Source organism: Colossoma macropomum, unplaced genomic scaffold, assembly GCF_904425465.1.
Source record: "Colossoma macropomum unplaced genomic scaffold, Colossoma_macropomum, whole genome shotgun sequence".
Lineage (NCBI taxonomy): Eukaryota > Metazoa > Chordata > Actinopteri > Characiformes > Serrasalmidae > Colossoma > Colossoma macropomum.
The window spans coordinates 11788955-11808669 of NW_023494803.1; the positions used below are offsets into that span (position 1 = coordinate 11788955).

The window sequence follows — 19715 nt, forward strand, 5'->3', positions numbered from 1 at the left end:
GCAAAATAGTAGCCAAAGAAAACGTATTATTTCAGATTTTCCACTATTTTCCCATCATCAACAATTCATACCCATATAAAACTCAGCCGACACATGTAGGTTCACTGGTGGTTTTGGATAGTAAATAAAATGTCTATATTAGTGTTGTAGTCATGGTGACATCTGAGTCGACTAGTTTCTCTACAGTGAATTGTTTCACATCAAACTATGAAACTATGACTTTGTTTACATCTCAATGACTGAATCATACAGAAATTTTAAATGGCCGGTGGAATTCCCCTTTAAGATCATCACTCAGTCAGAGCGAAACTAAGTGGGCGAATGACAGATCAGCATTTTTGCTCTGCAGCATTGAGGGGTAAAAGTGCAGTACGTGGGTCTAACATGAGGAAACATGTACAGCCGAGGAGCCACAGAGCTCCACTGTGGCCACAGTGCTGGTACGTACATTCTCTATTCCACATTATCACATACAGACGCACCTGATTAAATGTACGTTAAATGCACTACGATCTAAAGGCTTACGCTCACATGCTTCGAATTTGTTTCCAAAAAAAAATAAACATGTGGAAGTTGATGCTTATGCATGAATTTAGCTAAAACCTTAAAAAGCAATGCCTTCAGCAATACTTTAGTATTTATGAACAGCTTGTGTCAGATAACATGAGCTGTTTTAATATGGAAATGACATTGCACCGACATAAGGGGTCTTAACCCGTCAATTGACTTCTATAACCTAAGAATTGCTCAGCCAGTTTACTGGAGTCCCAGTAGTTGCTGAATAATAAGCCTTAGTATGTAATAAGCCTGGATTTGAAGGGGTTAAACTAAAGTGATGTACATTCGTTTTCATTTATAACAGCGTTATGAAGCATCTTTTCCCAAGTAAGGAAGTTTATAAGCCAAATATTAGTAAAGAATACCACAAACTATTTCAATTCTATGAAAGTTTGTGAGCTGAGAGTTTATGGGCTGCAAACTTAAGTGATTTACGTTTTTCTACATTATGATTTACACATTAATAAGTGGTTAAGATGTAAACAGAGTCATTCAGAGTGGTTTGGTGTGAAACGCTCCGTTCTAGAGAAACTTACCCAGGCAGAGATGTTCACAGTGGTGGTGATAGGAACCAGACGTCCACCTCTAAAATCTCCCTCACAGAAAGTTATTACATGAAATGGTTATGAATTCACTGCCTGATGTCTGAGACACTGTTTTATGGCAGTTTTGAGAAGATTTTGGCCTTAAAATCCATTGACTCCTTTAAGTCCTTCATAACAGTGTTATAAATGGATCAAATGTCTATCACAGTCCAATGGCTCTACATCAATACAATGTCATTTACTTTATAAAACATCTTTATGTCATCTCGCAAACATTACTGATGTGAACTGTTTATAAACACTCGCTATTTAAATGTAATTCAGTGCTTATTCATGCATTATGTAAGCAGCCTTTGAATAAAGTGTAACTGAACGATGTTCACATTCAAATCAAGTAAATTCAACACACCATTTTAATCCTCTGTAACAAAATCAGCTGCAGTTCACTCTACACAGCTTGTCCAGTATCACTGCTGGCCCTTTACACCGATAAACACTCCTGCCTCCACCTGCCCGACCTCCACACTCACACAGACAGGTCGGACTGCTGCAACAGGTGTTGGAGTGTGTGAGAGTGATAAATAACACAGCTGACACGCTTCAATAAAGCTGTAAAGTAAACCAGCTTAGGCCTGAGATGAACACAAACAGAGCTCTAAAAATCCACACCCACATTTCAAACCCTGTATGTTTTGTTCTGAATACATTAAGACCCAATACCTCTCAATTATGAGATCTGAATAGACCACGAAATTTCGGCATCTCTTTATATCTTGTATTTCCAAAAGAGCTAACTTTACAGGAAGGAAAAACATCCTTAAAACCATTTCTGTTGAACTACCGTCTATCAAACTAAGATTTTGAAGCAATGTAAAGGGCAGCTGGTGATATCAAAAAATGAAATACGGAGATAAAAATGAAAATACGAGGTTCTGTCCCAACAACGACGATCATTATCGCGACAAATGATGTCACAATACACTTTTCTGAGCATACGCTGGATATCAGTGCTTACAGAACACTGACTAACTGCATGTTTCATTACGAAGTGAACAGAATGTTTTATTAGATTTAGCGTGGTTTGAAAAACGTTGAATAAAAATAACTATTATTATATATTGATATGTGGTACACAATATTTTTTGCCATATTGCTCACCCCTTATATATAAAAACATACTAAACTCCTAAGTTAATGGAACCAGACCTTTTTTCCAAGTAGTTTTGGGCCGGTTCTTTTGGCCCGTTCATCATGAAAATTACACACAAGGTAAAGAGCAACAGGCATTTTCACATTATCTCAAAAACTAAAAAAATGACAAAAATGGAGATACGAGCAACCATGTGCATACTTAAATGGTTCTTTGCATGGTGAAATGGCTATTCCAATCGATGGAGAATGTGTGGTAAATGGATCAAAGGGGGTTCTGATATTTTTACAAGATTTTTGGTGCTATACAGAACCATTCACAAACATTTAAACATGAAATTGTTTAAGCAAATGTGATACAGGCAATCTTTATATAAGCAATCCTCAAAAATCATAACCCCTACAACATGTATGCATACACATATATGTGTGTGTGTTGTAGGGGGTGTGATTTTGAGGGTTGTTTTGATACAGTGCTGTGCATCGGGCATTGAAAAAGCCCTGTTAGTTAATGTGTGTAGTGTATAACTATATATCTAGAACTCCGGAATCAAGCACAAAACATTGAAAACCAAATTGAATCTCGACTCCGGAACTGAATATTGATACTGAAAATGTGAATGTGTGTTATTACACCCCTGGTGTGCATGCATGTAAGAAGTGCACATGATATACACGTTAACAAATTAATATTAATATATCAGCACAAGGCACATTTGGACATTTATTTATAGATTTATAGGGTAACAAAATTTTATCATATCAAAACACCGCCATATGATCATTACACCCTTTTATCTATGTATCTATATGACTGTCTATGTATTTATGTATAAATGTATGTATGTGTGTATCTACCCATACATGCATACACACCTAAATACATACACATTTAACTGAATTTAGAGTGTAAACACACACATACACACACACACATACACACACACACACACAGTGCCATATGGGTCAGTAAAACTGACCAGTACAGAATAAACATAAAGCCCACACCGTATCTGCTCATTAATGTATACATAAACAACACACTCACGAGACTGAATTTAGCCTCCTATTCGCCAGCTTCTTGCTCGAATTATCCCGTTCCACTTTAAATGGTGCAGCACTTCCATTCTCGCGCCTGAGGCGTTATAATGCCCGCTGCACCATTTAAGGTGGAACGGGATAATTCGAACAAGAAGCTGGCGAATAGGAAGCTTCAGTCCGGTCACTCACTCACTGCACAGTCAGTAAACATATCCTCTCGTTCTCTCTTACCGGGAGTCGCGTGTATGGGCTGCAGCTCCCCGCGCGCCCTCCGTCCGTTCTGCCGCCGCACGCGACCGCGAGCATCCCGAACCAGACCCAGTGCCCTGGACAGAAAGCGAGAAGCGCACGAGCCCGAGCTCGAGCCGACGAGGTCCAAAAACAAAAACGAAAAACACAAACCAGCAGCAGGCGCGCGCCGCGAACGAGCCTACAGGCCAGCAATACAGATCGATATTTCCGCCCGCGAGCGTTAAAGCCCGTGCCTGCGGAACAAACCGGTCTCGAGCTCGCAGTCCTTTGTCTGGGTTCTGCGGCAGAGGGCGCAAATCAGGCTCGAGCCCCAAAACAGGCTTCTTTAATCACAGCTCTGCTCCTGCGCGCGCGTCTAAAGCTCCAGCCACCGGCTTTCTTTCCTTCTTGCCTTACTCTTTCTTTCTCTCCTTCTTGTTTCTGACCTGCTCGTTTCTTTTTTCTCCTCGTTTTAGTTCGTTTTCTCGCTCTCGCGCCGTTCCTCCTGCTGTCTCCGGGAGCTTTAGCGCCAAATGTACGTCCCGCGAAATTCAGATTCTCCCGCGCCGATGCCGCGCGCTGATTGGTCCGTTCGCCTGCATACATTTACATAGAACCGTTGCCCCGCCTTCTTAAAGGGCCAGCGCGCCTTTTGTGGCTGTTGCTGCTTCGGGAACAAAGAGCAGCTTCTTTAAACAGTGTTTCATATGGGTTTTAATAAAACACAAACGCGTTTAAAGAAGGTTTAAACATGAATAAACATAAAGATCGACGAAAGAATAAAAACAACATAAGCATTTTATAACATTAGACAATATTTTGTCATTGAAGTAACTCAAAAATAAAAATTTAAAGGACAAAAATAACTTAGTGAGTATACATTCTTTAAAAAGATGGTTCTTCAAGGGTTGTAGTAAAGGGTTCTATTTACAACCAACAGTTAAATATAGAAGCATTTCATGCTTAAATAGTTGTGAATGGCTCTATATAGTGCCAAAAAGGGTTCTGCTATCCTCAAGATGTCAAGTAAAATATCAGAACCCCTTTTGGTGCTATATAGAACCATATACAACACATTCTGCATCAATCTGAAGAACCATTTCACCATGCAAAGAACCATTTAAGCCTGCAAATGGTTCTTTGAGTGTTCATGGTTCTGTAAATCACTAAAGAACCCTTGAAGAACCATCTTTTTAAGAGTATACGGTATAAAAACATGTTGGTGGAGTTTCTAACAGGCCAAATCAAACATCCTCTTGGGTCAGTTTTGGCTTAAGTCCGAAGGCCAGACTCCGGGAAGCCCTGACCAAATTTGAAATTTTGAAATTTTTAATAGTTCAAGGTAAAAACACAGTAAAGCTACAAGAGAAGCAATTTCCACTGTTATTCTTGGATTTATTACTAAACTAAGGTGGAACCACAATAAATAAACTGAAAAATATGAACTAGTGTTGTTATTAGTAATCAATTTCTCATTTAATAGTAACAAATGCGTCATAAGTACAACATAATTATCATTTCTATGTTTGTACTTGACTACTATTTGTTCGCTAAGAGGTTTTCTGTCTCATTCAAGACTCAGGCTCCTTTTAAAACTGCAACTGCCGTTATGGCTGATATGATTCAGAGGGATATCCAATTTTCCTTCAAAATTCCTGCATAATTAGATCGTTAAGATGTAAACCGAGTCACCGTTTTAGAGAAACCTGGCAAGTCAGAATTATTCACAGTGGTGGTGGCGCCTCTAAAAGCTCCCTCACAGAAAGTTATTACATGAAATGGTTATGAATTCACTGCCTGATGTCTGAGACACTGTTTTATGGCAGTTATGAGACCTTAAACTCCGTTCATGATGGAAGGATACATGCAGGGTGTTGTGAGACAAAATAGTCCCCAAAGAAAACATTATTTCAGATTTTCCACTATTTTCCATCATCAACTTTCCATATAAAATTCAGAAGACACGTGTAGGTTCACTGGTTGTTTTGGATAGTAAATAAAATGTCTATATTTGTGTTGTAGTCATGGCGACCCCTGGTTCCTATCACCACCACTGTAAAGACATCTGAACCATTTCACACCAAACCACTCTGAATCACTCTGTTTACATCTGAAACACTGAAATACGCAAATAATTAGAAAAATACGTGGAATAACTGTGTAAATATCACTGGGAAGCAACACACCTGAGTAATGTTGTTGAAATAACATGCAACTGTAAAATATTCTCCAGCGGAACTGTTATTTGTTTACTTGTTTATATTTGCCCAGAGACACGTTTAGTCCAGAATTCTGAATGTTTATTTAGATGAGCTTGTGCTGCTTTGAAGTGGTTTCACTATCGGGGATCTGAAACTTTTAAAGAGCCTCGTTGGGCTGCAGACAGCAGACACACACACACACACACACACACACACACACACGCATACACACACACACACACACACACACACACACACACACACACACGCATACACACACACACACACACACACACGTACACTCTGGCCTCCAGTAATTCAGTCATTTCACTTTGTATGTTCACTCTATTTGCTGTAAAATGGGATAAATAGAGTAATAAACCACAAGCTACCCATCAGGGATATTATAGTTTTGACATTTTCATTAGTGTTTATTTTTTTCACTGTTTTTTGATTTCAGTTTAGTGTCAGTTAGTCTTGAGGGGGTGTTAATAGTTTTATTTTTGTTTTTATGTTCTGAAAACATAATAGTGTTAGTTAAGGTGCAAGAAATGGGGGGTCCTGGGGGCTCCGGGACCTCCTAATTAACCTCGTGGACCCCCCTGAATTCTCAAAAATAAAAGCTCAAGTACAAATTCAGTGAAGCTCATTGTTTATCTGCTTCACCCACAGTCAGCTTATGTCTATGGTGTTCTTAACTAACTAGAGCTGCAGTGGTGCTCTGCCTCAAGGTGGCGCTGTAGCAGACTGGTTCACCCAGTTGGTCCTTCACAGTCTAGAAACTGTAACTCTGCCCAGATTCCTCTGAAAAACTTTACAATGAGCTGCAGTAAAGCTGAAAACTCACCCGGTTTCCCAAGAGTTTGGTGTAAAGAGTCACCATTCGTCATTTCTCACACTGAAGACAGAAGAGGAGATGAGGAAGATTTTACTGCCATTGAAGCATCAGCAGCGATGTGGCGAGTGACTGAGTTAGCAGCCAACAGGGGACCCATGAATACCAGGGGGTGTTTCACACACTGGTGTTAGTTTAGTTTTTATTTACTGTTAGTTTTATTAATATGATGAAGGCTGTCATAGCAGGTATTTGATAAGCGAGGAATAAAACTAACCCAGCAGCAGACTGAGCTCAGCTCTAGCTTTCCATAAAGACCAAACACACAAACACACTTACAAAGTGTTATTCATACAAAGATTTTTGTCAGTAATTTTATTTCATTTTCATTAGCTTTAAGGATATTATAGTTTTTGAAAAGGGTAACGTTGTGGTGTGCTGAATTGAACTGAATTGAACTAATTGGGCCAAATTGAACTGCCTTAAGCCAACTGCACAAAATTGAACTAAATGAACTGAACTGAATCAAACTGAACTGAATTAAATTGAACTGAACAATTTAGATAATGTGTCTGTGTGTGAACTAAACTAAACTGAAACTAAATTGAACTGAACTCAGTCAAACTGAATTAAAATGAAACGAACTGAATCAAATCAAACTGAATGAATTGTACTAAACAGAACTGAATTCTCTCATTGGCTGAGAGTGTGGGGTTTGGGTAACTTTCTGGCATCCAGAATTGAACTGAATTGAACTGATCAGAGCCAAATTCAACTGAACTGCACAGAATTGAACTAACTGAACTGAATTGAGCTGAATTAAATTTAACTGAATTTGACAGAATTGAATTAAACTTACCTAAATTAAACTGAATTGAATAGAACAGAACAGAACAGAACAGAACTAAATTGAACTGAATCAATAAAAACTCATCTGATTTGAACTGAAGTGAACAAATTAGGTAGTGGGTGTGTGAACTAAACTGAACTGAATCAAACTGAATTGAACTAAACTGAACTGATCCAAAATGAATTAAAATGAGCTGAATCAAATCAAACTGAATGAATTGCACTAAACTGAGCTGAATTCTCTCATTGGGTGAAGGTGTGGGGTTTGGGTAACTTTCTGGCATCCAGAACTGAATTGAATTGAGCTGAACTAGATTGAATTGAATATAACAGAACTAAATTGAACTGAATTGAACTGAACTGAATCGATCAGAAATGAATTGAGCTGCATTGCGCTGAACTGAATTAAACTGAACTGGATTCAGCATCATAAAGCTTTGCTAAACGGTTTATCCAGACTAAGATTAAGTCTGGTCTGGACTGAAACATAGTGTTCAGTGGACATTAACTGAACTTCCTCTGTATCTCTAAAGCTGGCTGATGGAGTTTGAACTCTGCAGTCTCAGACGTGTGTGTGTGTGTGTGTTCTCTGAAAAGGAGGAGAAGATTCAGCCAGAGCATCTTATCACTCACACACACAAAGAGCGTAAAGCCTCCTGATAAGTACTGCGGTTCACACCCTGCCGTCAGTCAGCGCTGCCTGCACTGCTCACTGCAGAGCTGATCCTCTCCTGAACTTAGGACGTGGTTCCTGCTCCCTCGCTGGTTCTGCTCTACAGAAACTGTTTAGTTCCCTAAACAGAGGAAACCTACATGAATCAGTACATTAGGCATTCAGAGTCTCGGTTCCTCTCTGTGGTTCTTCCTCGTGCTCTTAGAGAGGTTCTCCTTGTAAGTCTTGGGTCCTCTCAGTGGTTCTTCCTAAAGCTCTTAGAGAGTTTCTCCTTTTGAGTCTTGGTACTTCTCATCGGTTCTTCCTCATGATCTTAGAGAGGTTCTTGTTTTGAGTCTTGGTTCCTCCCAGAGGTTCTTCCTCATGCTCTTAGATAGGTTCTCCTTTTGAGTCTTGGCTCCTCTCTGTGGTCCTTCCTCATGCTCTTAGACAGGTTCTCCTTTTGAGTCATGCTTTCCTCTCTGTGGTTCTTCCTCATGCTCTTAGACAGGTTCCCCTTTTGCGTCTCGGTTCCTCTCTGTGGTTCTTCCTCATGCTCTTAGACAGGTTCCCGTTTTGAGTCTTGAGTCCTCTCAGTGGTTCTTCCTCATGCTCTTAGAGAGGTTCTTCTTTTGAGTCTTGGTACTTCTCAGAGGTTCTTTCTCATGCTCTTAGATAGGTTCTCCTTATGAGTCTTGGGTTCTCTGAGTGGTTCTTCTTTGTGTTCTTAGAGAAGCTCTCCCTATGTGCCTTGGTTCATCTCTGTGGTTCTTCCCCATGCTCTTAGTGAGTTTTCGCCTTTTCAGTCTTGGTTCCTTGTCCTTTGTTGGGAGTTCCTCGTGTTCTCCTTTTGAGCATTGGTTCCTCTCAGTGGTTCTTCTTTGGTTCTTCTCTTAGTAAGTTCCCCATGATCTCCTTTCGAGTCTTGGCTCCTCCTGTGGTTCTTCCTCATGCTCTCAAAGAGGTTCTCCTTTGGAGTCTTGGGTCCTTTCTGTGGTTCTTCCTCGTGCTCTTAGGGAGTTACTCCTGCTTGCTTCTGGTTCCTCCCAGTGGTTCTTCACAGCAGTCTGGCCTGGGTTGAACGTAAACGGTCACTGAATTGGCATTAGTTTGCAAACAGACTGCAGAAAAAAGCATAACCATCCGTCAGCCTCGTCTGCTGTAAGCTGAGGTTGGATGTGGAAGTGAATATTTGGTAATTAAATGTAAACTAATTAATATAAAGATAATTAAGTGTATGCAGGGAGGCTCTCTGTCTAAGCAAATACCAGTTATCCAGTGTGGGTGAATATTACTGACTGGCTGAGCCACACAGCGCCACTGCCCCCTCTGCTGGACACATGCAGTACTTACATGCCTCAGCGATTTATAACAGTTTATACAAATGGGTCATTCTACAGAAACGTCCATTTTTGTGTCCCTAGCGTTTACAGATATATTATACTTGAAAAACATGTCAGGGTTACAATTTCTTTATATTATAAAATACAACAATAAGTGATTTTGACAATTACACCTTCTTGAAACACTAATTTAGCAATATTGTTTTTTTAAATCAATTATATAGAATTCCAAGCTCTACAGAAGTGCTCATCCTTACAGTCATGTGTAAAGGCTGAGGCCATATTTTGGAGTAAAAAACACATTTTTTCTGCAATTTTAACTGCAATAATCTATAAAAGACCATCAAATGTATGATTTAAATGACATAAAGAAAACAAATGCAGAATAAATATTATAAAATATAGATGAAATTTGTGGTCCCCAGAAGTTGTGTCACTGGTGTTACTGCATAACAAAAAATCTCTTATTTTGAAATAAAAATCACACTGATGACATCACTTGACTTCCTTTTATCTATTTTCTGAGGAACTATGAAAAAAAGCACATGGTGAGTCAACTGTGTCTTTTCAGTTAGCAGAGATTTTCTCACTTAGCTCATGATTTCATATGAAGCTTTTAGTTGACGTCACTGGCGTGACCGACTTTATTCATAGGTAATCGTGAAGAAATAAAATACAAATGGATTAAGTTACATATTTTAGTGGAGATTCCATGATTGACAACATGTGGTTTGATGCTCTGTAGCAGCCATTTTGTAAAAAACCTTTTTTATATTAAAAATGTCTCTGGTGTTACCTTTCTTATGTGTAACACCAATGAGGAACACCAATGACTCCTATGGATAGACAGAAAAGTGGATGTTTCTGTAGAATGACCCAAATAATCAAAGATAGAGAGCATAAATATTATAATGAAGGTGCTTTATGATGGAATGGGGTACAACATTTTGACCCTTTGCCCTGGATATTTACTTTTTGTGTCTAAAAGTTTAAAAATCATTTTGACAATAAAGTATATAAATAATTAGGAGTGCAACTCTAATCCTGATTCTCTAGGAAAAGACATGAAATCTCACATTTCACCTTGATTTGATGTGATTATTTCATAATTATGATTTAAATATACTATTATAACACTAGTGGAATATTTAGAACAGGAACATACGAGTGTGTACTGTGATTATGATGTTCCTAAAATCAATGAGGTTGAATTGCCTCCAAAACATCAATGCATTATGATGAGTTTTAACACTCCTAATGATGGTGAAGTTTCCTGTTAACCAGAAAGCAACACTGACTCTACGTCATGTGAATCAGTCAGTTGGTGACTCATGATGAATCCTGGCACTGCAGCTGACCAGAGGGTTCAGCTGTGCGAAGGAAGTGATGCTCAGTTTCGTTCGGGGCGATTCCAGGAGGAGTAAACAGACATTTGTGGTCATTTGGGGATTTTTTTTTAGAGATAACTTACTTTGTAAACCTGCATTCGACACGACAGCTGGAGGAAAACAGTCAAACTTTCCGCTGCTGACACACATTTTATCAAAACAATTGTTTTTTTGTTTTTTTTGACAATCTCAAAATATTACTTCCAAATCTGAAGGATTATCTTTTATTTTCTTTCTTGTTCTGTATTGTCGTTCTATTTCACTGCAAAAAAATATTATCGTGGTGAGTGTGATTATCCTAAATCTGGTCAAGATATGTACTCGCTTAAACAAATATGGTTTTTTTTCAAGGGTTCTTTAGTAAAGGCAATGGTTCTCTTTAGAACCATGAGTTCTTTGCATGCTGAAACAGTTCTTCAGAATGATGGATAATGTGTTGTATATAGTTCTATATAGAACATTTTCAAAAATTCTATATAGCACCACAAAGTGTCCTTCTGCTGTAACAAGCTTGACATCATAACTGTAGAAGAACCCTTTTGGGGCTATATACAACCCTGTACAACACATACTCTATATAGAACCAATATCTTTACTAAAGAACCCTTGAAGAACCATCTTTTTAAGAGTGTAAATAAGTAAAAAAAAAAAACATTTGAAAACCAAACCTGTCATGTATTTTCTAATGTGCTGCCACCAGATGGCGCATGAGTTCACTTCTTCTGCCTCAGTATCGATTTATTTATTTATTTACATTGCAAAGGATTTTAATGATGAAAACAGATCGGTAAGAAAAGAGCAACAGTGTTTATCAGAATAGCCGCACTGCAAAGACAGACAGCACTAAAATAATTGCACTATCATAGTTTGTCCACTTGGTGTCGCCAGATTATAAAAACCCATGTCACTCTAACCTGCAGTTTTCAATGGAGGAGTAAACAAACTTAATATGGAGAGCACTAGTAGTGAGTTTGAGAGTAAGTACTTCAGTGTGTGGGTTCACTTGTTAACCTCCATCTTAGTCATCATACATATAAACATATACACACGATCAGGTAATGTTTTTATAGATCTGTATCCAAAATGAGGAGCTATTTAAAGTCAATTATAGACATTTACAACAACTTTAGAGCTGCTTAATAGTTTATCAATATTTACTTCACATGAAAAGCTTTTGTAGGCCATTTGCAGATATTCATTATAAATAAATGGCTTTTTAAAATGCTAATTATGTACATTTAGCCTGAATGAGCAGCCTTTGAGGGCCATTTTGCAGATATTTACCCCATAAAAGGCCATTAGCCTGAATTAAGAGCTCTATAGACATTTACCTTCATGTCAAGAGCTTTTAGGCCTACATGGATATATTCGCACCAAATTCAGAGCTTTTGAATGTTTTTACCTCGAGTGAGGAGCTTTTTGAAGCCTTTGTAGAAGTTCTACACAAATCAAGAGCTTGTGAAGACCACACTCACATTAACCCCAAATAAGCATTTTAAAGGCTACTTGTTGTCCTCTGTGCCAAAATTAAGAGCTTTTTGAATGTTATGCACAGATATGTACCCCAAACGAAACTCCTTTGCAGCATATTTGTGTTTTAACAAGACGGTTTTCCTTTAAGTGGTTTATTTCAATATGCGAAAAAGTGAACATATTCAAAAGAAGAAGAAAGAGTTTATAAAACTCAGCAGATACACATACAGTCTGCAGAAATGTAGAATCTCCACAAACATTTACAATTAACTCTATATTTATAGAGTTCACGTAATAGTCTCTACAATCCGTACAACTTTCCCTCCCCAACGCACCCACAAAAATGAAGAAAAACGAATATGTACACATTAAACACACACAAGAGTCAATGTCTGGAATAGGAGCTGCAGTGAGAAAGTGTGTGGGAGAAAGAGAAAGAGAAAAAAACTGACAGCCTGAATGAGTAGGTAGGGACTGAAGAAAGAGCGAAGTGAGTCTGAATGGTTTGGAATGTAACCAGGAATGCACAATGCTTGATTGTAGCATCACAAAAAAGGGGAATGATTTAAAAAGAAAAAGAAAAGAGAGTCTGTGGAAGAGCGTTTCCCCTCCAAACTCCAGAAGTCTTCAGCTTTGGTGTGTTGAAGTGTCCAGTGACCAAAGACTGGATGGTTTCAGCGGGGTGCAGGTTCTTTTCCCACAGTCTGAATGGAGACACTCCTCGTACGTGTCCAACCCCCTTCACTCCCTTCCTACCTCCCTCCTCCATCTCTTTCTGTCTCTCTCTCTCGTCCATGAGTGGAGAAGTTGCCATCCTGCACCTGCAACATAGATGGGAAAGAGAAGAAGTGAAGTCAGCGCCCCCTCAATCTCACACATACATACACAGTCCATTCAGGCTGCAGACAGTCTGGCACCAGCTGGAAAACTCTTCATTAAAAGCTGATGGGAGCGAAACTTCAGGACTTTGGCTTGGCTTACATTCAGCTTTCAAGGGGAATTCGACCCATCTTTCAAAATGTCTGTGTCATTAAGCGGTTAAGATGTAAACAGTCATTCAGAGTGGTTTGGTGTAATACTCATAATTGTTCACAGTGGTGGTGATAGGAACCAAACATCCACCTCCAAAGGCTCCCTCACAGAAAGTTAATACATGATATATGTTATGAATACACTGCCTGATTTAGACTCATGGTGGAGGGATACATGTGAGGCAAAATAGTCCCCAAAGAATTTTTTTTTCAGATTTTCCACTATTTTCCCATCATCAACATTCTACATAAAACTCAGAAGACTTGTGTAGGTTCACTGGTGGTTTTGGATAGTAAATAAAATGTCTATATTTGTGTTGTAGTCATGGAGACCCCTGGTTCCTATCACCACCGCTGTAAAGACCTCTGAACCATTTTAAACTGAACCACTCTGAAAGACTTTGTTGACATCTGAGTGGCTGAATTAGCCAGAAATTGAGAAATTGGTGGAATTATGCCTTAAAACAATTACATATCATGCCAGTGGTGAGATTTGCTTTCATAAATAAAAAAAAAAAAACTTTGCTAATCTGACAATAATGTGGAGATGCGTTTCTTTTCGTGATATCGAACATGCTAACAGGAATGAATGAGTTTTGTGACGCAACACAAACCGATTCACTGGAAGACGAGTTTACCTCACGATTAAGCGATCTGACTGCTGACTAACTAGTATTTTATCTGTAAGAAATACCACATTATTAACACTACTTCCTTTTTTTTTAAATCTGTTAAGAATAAGGTGAGTTTTAAATGCTTAAAGTCGTCAAAACAGCATGATTTAATTATGTCGACACGTCCAAAACATTACGAACATTGTGAACATTTAACTTTTTTTCTCCAAAAAGACTCTTTTAAGTCTCGAATAATCGTCGTTTGACTAATAATCCATCCAATTTCACCGTTTAATAAGCGAAAAAAACTTTCCTGTGAGGAATCGTTAGCACAAAGTGCTAACAGTCAACATAAAAACTGACCGTTGGAAGGCGCGAGCGCGCTGTTCGGTTGCCTTAGTGACAGAGAGTTCCGTCTTCTTTGGGGAACGTTATCTCGGAGCTCTGTCAGGGAAGAAACAGAGAAAAAACAAAATTAGCCTTAAATGTTGATTATTTTCTACAATAAAAGTTAATGACCATCAGATGTGATCGCATTTAGCCGCAGCGATCCCACTGAAGTTGGTTTTCCCTTCGCCAGCTTGTTCGAATTTTTCGTTCCACCTTAAATGGTGCAGTCAGAATGTAACTGCTGCACCATTTAAGGTGGAACGAGAAAATTCGAACAAAAAGGCAGCTGGCATGTTATCGATCACGTGTCCTACTATATCTTATTCCCTCTTAAATTGGCGCCTGAGGAGTTATACTAACTGCTGCACCATTTAAGGTGTCATGGGAAACTCGAATAAGAAGCGGACTCCAGCTCCGTGGTGCTGGCAGCTCACCTGCAGAGCCCTCAGCACGTCCGCCGAGTTTTTCACCGTATCCTCCTCGTTTTCCAGCGCGATCTGGAGGTCGAAGATGTAGTCGATCACATGCTGGAGGATCTCCACTTGGCTAACCGACTTGTCCTGCGGGATGCTGGGCACCAGCTCCTTCAGTTTCGAGTAGCAGTCGTTCATGTCCGACAGCTCGCAGGGGCTCCGGCTGCGGCTGATGGACAGACTCTGCTCGGAAACGCAGCAAACCGCCTCGTAGCAGCTTCTTACGGAGCGGACGGGACTGATAGCCTTCATTTTATTGATTTTTTTTTATCCGCAGATATCCAGAGAACAACTCTTCCAGCTCGCTTTCCAGTAGCACGTAAACCCAACTCTTCTCACTCCTTTTGAACTGTCAGTGAGGCGGGAGGGCTGCTTATATACTCGGGCTGTCGAAGCCCCGCCTCCTCTGCAAAAACAAACAAACGTTGAGCCAACGAGAGGGGAGTTATGCTAATTAGAGAGGCGTTCTAACTCGCTATTGGGCGCGCAGCTGTGCCAGTCAGACGCCCGCTGGTTAGAATGGGGAGAGTAAGCTGTGCTGAAATGTATATGGGCGAATATCACATCCGTGGACACTGGAGATCAGTGAACCCAAACGGCTGTGGGTCAATAAGAGCATTAAGCTAGGGGGAAAAAAACACGGCTGGAAAGCTGGATTGATCGGTTTCTTTAGTTCTTAAGTGGCCAATATCATTAACAATTGGCTAGCAAGTTTACTCAAAGGAGAATCCCACCGATTTTTCAAAAATTCTGCATAATTCAACATTTTGAGATGTAAACCAAGTTATTTATAGTGGTATGGTGGGAACAGATGCATCGTATAGAAACACACACTTAAAAAAGATGGTCCTTCAGGGGTACTTTGGTAAAGGCTGGGGTTCTATTTACAACCATGAGTTCTATATGGAACCATTTGTATGCTTAAATGATTCTTTGCATGGTGAAATGATTCTTCAAATTGATGGATGATGAATGTGTTGTAAATGATTCAGTATAGCACCAACAAGGGTTCCGCTATTGTTCCAAGGTTGACATCGGAACAATAACAGAACCCCTTTTGAAACCCGGTCAAGGTTGCATATTGGATGGCCCCCTGGTTCCACTACCAGTGTGAAGAAAGCTGAGTCAGTACACCATTAAAAAAGATGGTTCTTTAAGGGTTCTTTAGTAAAGGCAATGAACACACATAATGGGTTCTCTGCATCAGGGAAAGGTTCTTTAGATTGATTGAGAATGTGTTTTTTAAAAATTGTTCAAGATAGATTGCCCTCACTGAAGAACCCCTTAAACAACCATTTTTTTAAGAGTGTACAGACTCAGCTTTCTTCAGAGTGGCGGTGGACCAGGGGTCCATCAAAAACCTCCACATGTGTCAGTTTTTTATGTGACCTTGACAGGCTAAAAATAGTAGCAACCATTTCAAGTAATAACTTTCTGTGAGGGAGCTTTTAGAGGTGGACGTCTGGTTCCTATCACCACCACTGTGAACAATTCAAACTGGTACGTTTCTCTAGAACGGAGCGTTTCACACCAAACCACTCTGAATGACTCTGTTTACATAGTAACAATGTAATTATGCAGAGATTTTGAAACGTCGGTGGACTTGCCCTTTAAGAGTTCACTGATATGACTAGAAAAAGCTATAATAAAAACACAGCGCGGGGTTAATTGGGTGTCATTGTAAAGAGGATTCATGCTTTAAACACGTAAATCTGTTACTCCCATGACCAGCAGACACACTGGCGTCAGGAACACCACACACACACACACACACACACACACACACACACACACACACACACACAGATAATTCAATCGGATAAAGGTGAGGTCACAAGAACCATCTGGTTAAGTGAAAATAAGTTTTACTCTTTTTTTTTACTCTGAAAATCAATGCGAGGTGGCAGAAACTTCATAAATATTCATAAACAGTCATTAATATTCATAATTGGCGGTACGTTCTAGAACCGTTACGTGCGTTCTATTAATAGCTCAGAACTAAACTTGTGTTTGTGTGAAAATAGAGCAAGAAATGTGAGAGTTGTCACCGGAGTCCTCCTTTTCTCCCCTTTATCCCTCTCTTTTTCCTTTCTTTCTTTATTTATGGTTTATTTCAGACTGTCTCTCTCTCTCTCTCTCTCTCTCTCTCTCTCCCCCCTTTCGTTCTGTCTCTGTTCTCTCTCTCTTTCTTTCTGTCTGTTCTCTCTCTCTCTTTCTTTCTGTCTGTTGTCTCTCCCTCTTTCTTTTTCTCTCTGTATCTGTTCTCTGACTTTCTATCTCTCTATCTGTTCTCTCTCCCTCTCTCTTTTCTCACACTGCTGTTTCTGTGTGTTTCTGATGGAATGCGCTCGCGGCCCAGCTGTGTTGATCTAACGCGCGAGACCCAGACACAGTGGCGCCAGGCGCGCGACGTCATCCGTTCACGCCCCCACCCCCGACCAACCGCACCCCCCCCGCACCCTCGTTGGCTAACATAAACGTCACTCAAGAGACGAGGCCCCGCCCATGCTCTGTTCATCAGCACCTGGATTCCCAATCGATTCAGTGAACGTGTGAATCAGTTGGGCGCGGCTGCTGAAAAGAGAACCGTTTCAAAGGAGTCATTCACGAGTCGAATGCTGCTCATTTAAAGGATGGATGGAGTTCTACAGGCTGGGAGTCAGTGATCTTATGCATTCTATGTATTTTATATATTCTATTTTCATCTTTATTTTATCTCATTTTTATTTATATGTTTATTTTCTGTCTTATTTGCTATTTCTGTTTTTGTGTTCAATCTCATGTGAAGCACTCTTCCTATTATTAGATGACTCGCTCTCCTCATTTCTTGGTTCATTGGTACCCAAAAATGATTCTCCTTAAAATATTTGAAAATTCGCACCATTTTTGAGCTGTTTATGTCTCTTGGTTGGCTTTTGGCTGCACGCGCCTGAAACAGCTCACAGATGACCAAAGGCCAGGCCTGAGGACAGAAGAGCTGTTTTCCTCAGTAATGAATGAGGCACACTTTAAGTAAAGATGGTCTTGAAGGAAAATCTGTTCACTAATTTGGCTGCAGGATAAAATATAGACTTGTATCTGACTAGTCATAGCAAAAGTTCAGTAAATGAAACATTAATTATCTACATATGTCAATAAGATAAAATGTCCTAAAAAATCACTGCTAGTGAATCATTTAACCTCCGTTCACCCGGGCCTGATAAATCTGCTTGCTTAATTAAAACCCTCAGACATTAAACTGAATCATCTGAGCTCAGGCGAGCAGAAGGGATCAGATAAGGACATGTTTCTCGCACAAGGTTTTGTTGTTGTTGTTATTTATTCTTGGAGTCCAGGACTCTTAAGCTTGTGTGATATCAGTGTGTGAGGATCAGGTGCCCCTTGCACTCAGTTGTGGACTACAGTGGCCTGCAGAGTCATAAGACAAGAGCAAGAGCAAGAGCAAAGCAAACTGAAGGGAACCTTAAAGGAGCGATATGTAAGATGACACGACCTGTCGAATTCATACTCCACACAGTCCCTCCTCCCTCTTTACTCCTCCCCCCTGTTTACTTACCAGTCCAGAAGAAATGCTGCGAGTTCAGAATCAAACATCCTCCCTGTTTAAGTCACTCCTTTTCTATCTGGTTTCTTGCCAGGAGTGACTACTTCATACTCTCATGTTGGACTGATGGCAGACTTGATGCTACAGTGACTCACTATCGCCTCCTAGGTACAAAGTGGTATGATACGGAGCCCTGCTGGTGACGTCCTGTATGAATAAAGATAATGCGTGGCCATGACTTAGTAAGGCATGGGAACAAGATAATTAAGTCATGGCCATGACTTTAGTAAGGTGTGGGAACAAGATAATTCAGCCGTGGCCATGACTTAGTAAGGTGTGGGAACAAGATAATTAAGTCATGGCCATGACTTAGGCAGGGGAACAAGATAATTAAGTCGTGGCCATGAATTAGTAACGTGGGGGAACAAGATAATTAAGTCATGGCCATCACTTAGTAAGGCATGGGAATGAGATAATTAAGACAAGGCCACAACTTAGTAAGGTGTGGGAACAAGACAATTAAGTCATGGCCACGACTTAGTAAGGCATGGGAACAAGATAATTAAGTCATGGCCATGACTTTAGTAAGGTGTGGGAACAAGATAATTGAGTCATGGCCATGACTTAGGCAGGGGAACAAGATAATTAAGTCATGGCCATGAATTAGTAAAGTAGGGGAACAAGATAATTAAGTCATGGCCATCACTTAGTAAGGCATGGGAATGAGATAATTAAGACAAGGCCACAACTTAGTAAGGCATGGGAACCAGACAATTAAGTTGTGGCCACGACTTAATAAGACGTGGGAACAAGATAATTAAGTCATGGCCAAGGCTTAGTAAGCTGTGGGAACGAGATCCTAACGCATGGCCATGATTTAGTAAGGTGTGGGAACAAGATAATTAAGTCTTGACCACAGTTTAATAAGGTATGATATCATTCTCATGCCTTACTAAGTTGCGGCCACGTATTAGGACCCACGCGTTAATACAAACTGGCCACGCATTTTTTTATACGTGATGTCACCAGCAGGGCTCCGTAGCATTATGAGTAACTTCAGTAGATATCTCTGCAGCTCAGTACATGGACGTCTCTGTCATAATGTCAAAACTGTTATTTCTTCACATTCTGTTGATAATTTTAATTAATTTAAACAAAATTTTTTTTAAACAAAAAATTCTACAAATTGCTCCTTTTAATACATTAAGTGAAAATCAAATGATATTGTCAGAAGTGAAAAAGCTGCAAGCACAACACTGAAAGCTTAAACTCTGATGCTAATCGACAAAAACAGCAATACGCTGTTTTGAATCTTTTATAAAAACACGGTTTTTGACAGTGTTCACAGTGGAAGTGCTCCAGGCCACTATGGGCAGTGTACTCTAGCTATCTAGGTTA

General features: G+C 39.8%; 1 protein-coding gene across 1 annotated transcript; it reads right to left on the reverse strand.

Moving 5' to 3' along the window:
- Window positions 1-12681: 12681 nt before the first annotated feature.
- Window positions 12682-15118, reverse strand: id3 (inhibitor of DNA binding 3). Its single transcript, XM_036593978.1, has 3 exons — window positions 14735-15118; window positions 14274-14354; window positions 12682-13086 (listed from the first exon to the last, which is right to left on the reverse strand). Exons 1-2 carry the CDS (start codon window positions 15023-15025, stop codon window positions 14307-14309), a joined length of 339 nt encoding a protein of 112 aa, XP_036449871.1. The 5' UTR covers window positions 15026-15118; the 3' UTR covers window positions 12682-13086; window positions 14274-14306.
- Window positions 15119-19715: the final 4597 nt, after the last annotated feature.

What these genes read in the sequence shown, in the direction of transcription:
- id3 (XM_036593978.1), bottom strand. Translation starts at nt 15,025, where the DNA reads ATGAAGGCTATCAGTCCCGTCCGCTCCGTAAGAAGCTGCTACGAGGCG. An exon ending in ACGTGCTGAGGGCTCTGCAG is followed by an intron (nt 14,355 to 14,734) that starts GTGAGCTGCCAG and finishes CTTCCCTGACAG; the next exon opens with AGCTCCGAGATAACGTTCCC.